The 5,933-nt window shown below is 34.7% G+C and overlaps 2 protein-coding genes across 2 annotated transcripts in view; both read right to left on the bottom strand.

The window, feature by feature from the left end:
* Positions 1 to 1,391: 1,391 nt before the first annotated feature.
* On the bottom strand, positions 1,392 to 1,505 carry LOC109377624 (dolichyl-diphosphooligosaccharide--protein glycosyltransferase subunit 4-like). Its single transcript, XM_019634033.1, has one exon. It carries the CDS (start codon positions 1,503 to 1,505, stop codon positions 1,392 to 1,394), a length of 114 nt encoding a protein of 37 aa, XP_019489578.1.
* A 2,774-nt stretch (positions 1,506 to 4,279) lies between these two features.
* LOC109377612 (olfactory receptor 10AG1-like) overlaps positions 4,280 to 5,933 on the bottom strand; it is a 5,978-nt gene continuing 4,324 nt past the window's right edge. The window contains exon 2 of the mRNA XM_019634020.1: positions 4,280 to 4,334. Coding sequence (XP_019489565.1) covers positions 4,280 to 4,334 — 55 coding nt within the window. The remainder of the gene's footprint in view (positions 4,335 to 5,933) is intronic.

Consider the following 5,933-nt stretch of genomic DNA (forward strand, 5'->3'; position numbering starts at 1 on the left):
ACCATCATTTCATTCACAAGGTGTCCCCACAGGCCAGCTGGAGTATTGGGGGGATGTCACAGAAGAAGTGGTTGATGAGTTAGAACTCCTCTGTCTCTCTTTCCATTCATTGGAGCTGGGCCAAGGGTAAGGGGAGTGACACCCCTCAGGTACACCATTCACGAGGCACTCACTTAGTTTCAAAGCTGATCCTGAGCTGCACAACCCTGCAAATGTGTGCCTCCTTAGATATTGCACCCCAGGTACCTCTTGACTTGAGATCAGTCCCAGGTCTGCCTTTTATTTCTCCATCCTGGGGCATTTGAAACTTGTGCACCAAACATAGTATAAATATAGTGTCATGTATAAGGAATATAGTCTTACTAAGAAAGACTGGATTAGAATTATGGCCACACTACCTGCTAGCTGTGTGACCTCATGCAAGTTACTTAATCTTCCTGTGACATGGTTCATTTGGTACAAAATTCACTGACAAATGTATAAGCACTTAGGATTGTTAGATGTATTAATTCATTTAATACAACTGGGAAGTCTTGAAATTTATAAAAGTATCTGTAAACGTTAGCTGTTATTGTTGCCATTAGTGTCATTCGTGTCTCCATTATAATCATAATCTTTATCATCACTTTTATGATCATCATGATGGTCTTCATCATGGACCATGTATAAAAGTCTTATATGAAACCTTAAATGAAAAGGAAAATATACCTATGCTTTCACGAATAAAACATATAAGTAAGTAAATACACTAAATCATGCTAAATGATCAATGATGTAATGAGTTGGTGAAGTTGAACACAGAGCAGGAGCTAACACTGTCTTATCCACAGGTGTTCAATCATAACTAAAACTACAAATAGCATAAGTGTCAAAGAAACTACTGATGGAAATTTCCAGAGATGGATGCACCAAATAATCTCTTAATGTGAGTTGCTGATTTGAGACTCTGGAATTGGAATAATGAGCATTAATATTCTGCCGACAGATGCTGACTTTCCCTGATTATACAGTTTAAAGGTTTGATAGTTTCAAACATATTAGAAGGGGTTAAAGACACAGAAGCTTAGACAATCTAATGTAATGTAACTGTGTGAGCTGTGTGTAATCTGGAAAATAATTGCTAACATTTTTTTAAATTTATATTTTTATATTGGAGTGGAGGTAGTAGGAAAGAAAGCATCCCCTATACTGGGTCCTACTCAGTAGCAGCTTCTTGTTCCATAGGGCTAAGGAAGACTTTGAGGAAATAAAAGTTGTTTGAAAAAAATCCAGGTGTAGTTGCTTTGTATGTTGTGGTGGGTAGAAGGGATGAAGTGAAGTGTTAGGCCCTCACACCCTCCATCTTGCCTCAGACTATGTCCTGGACCCTGGGGCTGAGAAACTGCCACTTTTCATTCCTGCTTCTTGGGATTGTTGAGGGCCACGTAGTGATAGAGAACGACAAGCAGGAAGAGCGACACGCCCAGCATGTTGGCAAAGATGGTGAGCTGCACGTCTGTGATCATCCTGATCAACTTGGTTCGGCTCCGACGCGCTCTGCGCACTAGCTCGAGGTAGGAGAGTTGCAATTTCCAACATTTTGCTCCACTTTTAAATTCATAGATTTTAAAAAAAATATATGAATTGGCATGGGAGTAGCTGTTTGATGCACAGTTATAAAAACGATAAAATAACTTAAAGTAAATGACCTTGGAATCATAATTGCTAAGTAGAAGTTAGAAATATGGGCAAAGCAAACTGGTTGAGACAGGTACGCATGTTCTGTTATATCATGTGCTTTTGCAGAAAGTTATTAGGAAGAGAACTAACTTCATGTAAGCTTTTTATTGGTCTTATGACTGGAGTAATTTCACATGGACGCATAGTAGGTTAAATAAATTGGATCCTGATATTTATTGATGCTCTAAAATGTCTAGATTTTTCCAGGAGTCAGAGGTAGTGCATAGCAATACTCATTTATCCATTCACTCATTTAATTAAACATTCAAATATTCATTATTCATTGGCTGTTGGCCAGTCTCTGTGCCACAGAATGAGAGAACACTAACAAATGCAAGTGTGATGATTTAGGAAGTTATTTAGGCAAATCGTCTTATACAATTCTTACATTACTTGAGCCAAAATCTTAACAGATTAAATTCTGTTTTTAGTTTTTGCATAGTTTATATGATGCACATTACTATTTTATTCATGAGGTAGAATTAATATTCTTCTTTAGGCATAGAGCACTGAAGACAGATAAGTTGGCCTAGTATATATCCTGTCACAGAAAATTGTAGGTTAGTATTTAAAATACATCATAAAAATACATCATAATATGGAGGAACAACTGATAGCTGTTAGTTGAGAGGGGGTGGGGATGAGGGACAAGGGGAAGGGGTTAGACAGCATAAATATGTAACTACAATATTGCCACAGGGACATGAAAGACAGTTCGAGGAAGATAATTAATAAAGTTGTAAATATTTTGTAGGGTGTCAGGTGGTCACATGTCTTGCTAGGGAGACCGCATGATGGATGGGGAAGAGGCTTGATCAGTGCACTGTACACCTGAAGCTGATGTTGTATAATATGTATGTCAACTATAAGTGAATATATATATATATATGTATAATCATGGGACGTGGAGTATAGTGTGGGAGTGGAGGCAAGAGAATTGTAATAGATATGTATGATATTGGGGGGAAGTGGGGCAGCGGATTGGGGGAGGGGTGTTGTCACTTCAAGGGGTAAAAAGTATAACTATTGCACTGTGTTGTACAGCTGAAACTAATTCTAAAAAATGTGTATTCCATAATAAAATAAAATTAAAATTAAAAAATACATCATAAGCTGGAAGTGGTTAACATTTTAAAGGGAGAATATAGAGATTTAAAATGTTTCTCTGATAACTGTGTGGCATGCAGTTACAACAATTATGATCACACTCATCACACTATTTTTTAAGTAATAATTTTCTCAGGGCTGCAATAACATCCTTGTTCCTAAGGCTGTATATCATGGGATTAAACATGGGAGTCACTNAAATATTTTCGGTTTATTTCTCTGGTATTCCACTGAAATAATTACTTCTTTTCATGTGGAGATTGTGATATCCATTACACTAACTATCATTCCAATGTATATAATGCTTATATTCAGAAGACGTTCTTTCTAGGAAATAGAAATCAGGAAATGCAATTCAGAAGGCTTTTTCCTCTAGAAGTCTCTACAGATAAAATGAAAACATGCCAGTGTCTTTAATATTTTCAGGTTGAATTATCCTGGAACTTAACTCTTAACAAACAAGAAATCCCTTAGCTAGTAGTAGAATCGAAAATCATTTCAATAAAGTGCATTCACTATCTTGCTTCTCCTTACTTATACGTAATTACCTTTTTATTAGAGGTGATCCCCAGATTCACTTCATGCAAAATACTTAAATGTGTGTTTAGCAAAAGTAATCAATAAACGTTAGCACCTAAGATGATGATAACATGATTATTACGATGATGGTAATGACAATGACAATAAATGTGATATATTGGCACATTATATTAAGTGTAATTTGTATTTTCTCATTTGATGTTGTAATAATGAGTCAAAAAAAGGTGAAAGTCTACTTGAATCAGTGTCTTGAAACCTAAACATCAGTAACAACAACAAAGATTTTTATTAAATTTTCTGTAAATAAGTATTCTATGCCGATGCTGAAATATTGCAGCTAAATGTAAAAATAGTCTGAACAAAAATAATTCACGCATACCTGTTTGGATTGACGTTAAATATAATGCTTACCTTCGCTGACTTAACTGAAAGATAGAGCATGAGGAAAAAAGATTTTGGTTCTTTTTCTTTTTTTAAGATTAGGTCATTTATTTTACTTGAAACAGAGGTTAACCACCTTCTAAAATATGCTCTGTGCTCATAGCAAATAGTGCTCTTTAAGTAGGAGACATTCTTTACCCTTGGGATCAGCTTCTTTCCCAAGTGACTTTCTAGTAGAATTAAACCATTCTGCCAGCCACTCAGGGAGTTTGGAACAACAGCCAAACACACATTTTTCCATACGGCTCCTTCTCTAAATTCTCTACCTCTCTTCTTTGTGATTATTAAAAAATATAGGACTAAAAATTATCAGAAATTTATAATTTCATGTGACTTATGATATACACTAATATGGTTTAAAATGCAAATGTGTAGTGTCTTCAATTAGAGAGGAGCTTATTTCTCTGTCATTAAAAATGCAGAAGAAATAAATCTAGGACTGTTGCAGCTATAATGTCATCTTCAACATGACTCACTCTTCCTTCAGCATACTCACATGGGCCAGGCAGGGCTCGTCATCTCTCAGACTACAGAAAGGGGTGGGGCAACGTGCCACAATCAATAAAATAGAAAAAAATACATATAAACTTTAAAGTTTCTTTTCTAATCTAAGCCATTAAGAAAGTGAAAGACAAGTCACAGACAGACAATATTTGTATATCATGTGTTTTGTAAAAATTTGTATGCAGAGTGTATAAAGAATCCTCCAACTCAGTAGTAAAAGTCAACCCCATTTAATGTATGCAATAGATTTGAATAGATGTGACAACAAACAAGATCACAAGCATACACACAAAACTATCAAAATCACAGCTTGTTATGGAAAACCAAATTAAAGCCACAATGTAATTAATACACCTTCACACTCACCAAAATGACTATAATAAAATAGACAGGCAATAACAAGAGTGGGGACGATGTAGTACAAAGAACATAACGAAAAAATATTTTTATTAATTGATTTTTATCTCTAATTTATTATAAACTGCATTCTTGAGTACCTCCACTATTCTTTGGCATCAATTTATCTGTCTACAAAATGTAATAATGCCAACTCTTATTAATTATGTCACAGCAATATTATGAAAATATAGTCATGATCTTAGATCCAAAAAGTCCTGTTGGAAAATGTAAGAATGTTGGAGAAGGATGATTTGATGAAATCACTGTTTCATAGAATGAAGGCAACCCATTAAAACAATGACGTTTTAAAATTTAAACAATGTGAATGTAAATAATTCTATAACAATTTTCACATTTCCTTGCATCCTTAATCCTTTGAACGGAGAGCACTGTGCCCTGGCTTCTCAAGATGTGCATAAACGAATGCCTGCTACTTTCCTGGACGTCCAGAGCCTACTGCTGTTTGTAGACGTGGAGCATAGTTGAATGTTATACTGAATCTCCATAGAGCACTTATTTTTTTATGTTTCTTTTCTCTTCTTGCTCCTCATCAATTGATTTCCTAACCTCTAGAAATGTTTTCTAATTAACTAGTTTCATTTTTTCCTACTGTTTTTCATTGTCATCTGTCATTGTACTATCATCATTTATAAACTACATTCCCAAGGAAAGGTGTTGTTTTCTCTAAGAAATGATTTCTCCGTAGAGTCATGGCTAGGCCTAATTGGATACATAATTTTAATTAATGTCCATTAACAACCTGGTTTGCAAAATGGCCATGACAACCCTATGCAAATGAATGGTGTGTTTTCCAGTGTGTTTTATAACAGACTATATTACAATTGAATCTACTTCATCAATCCTCGTCAAAAGTTCTTACTGAGGAGAGACATTTCACAATAAAGTATAAATTCCCAAGAGTGATTTGTTATTTGTGGATACATGCATAACTGTATAACTGTATACAGACAGAAATGTCTCAGCATAAGTAATCTTAAATTTGAAAATAATTACCAATGTATAGACAGAAAATTGAGTTTAAGATAAACAGCTGTTGAAATTTTATTAAAAATGTATGATAAATCATTCCCTGTAAATAACTCTATTTTTTAGATGATGTAATTATTTACATAACAATTTTCTCAGTGCTGTTGTCACATCCTTGCTCCTTAGACTATATTATATATCATGTGGTTAAACAAGGGAGTCACAATAGTGTTGAA

The sequence above is a fragment of the Hipposideros armiger genome, unplaced genomic scaffold (genome assembly GCF_001890085.2).
Source record: "Hipposideros armiger isolate ML-2016 unplaced genomic scaffold, ASM189008v1 scaffold_1481, whole genome shotgun sequence".
Taxonomy (NCBI): Eukaryota; Metazoa; Chordata; class Mammalia; order Chiroptera; family Hipposideridae; genus Hipposideros; species Hipposideros armiger.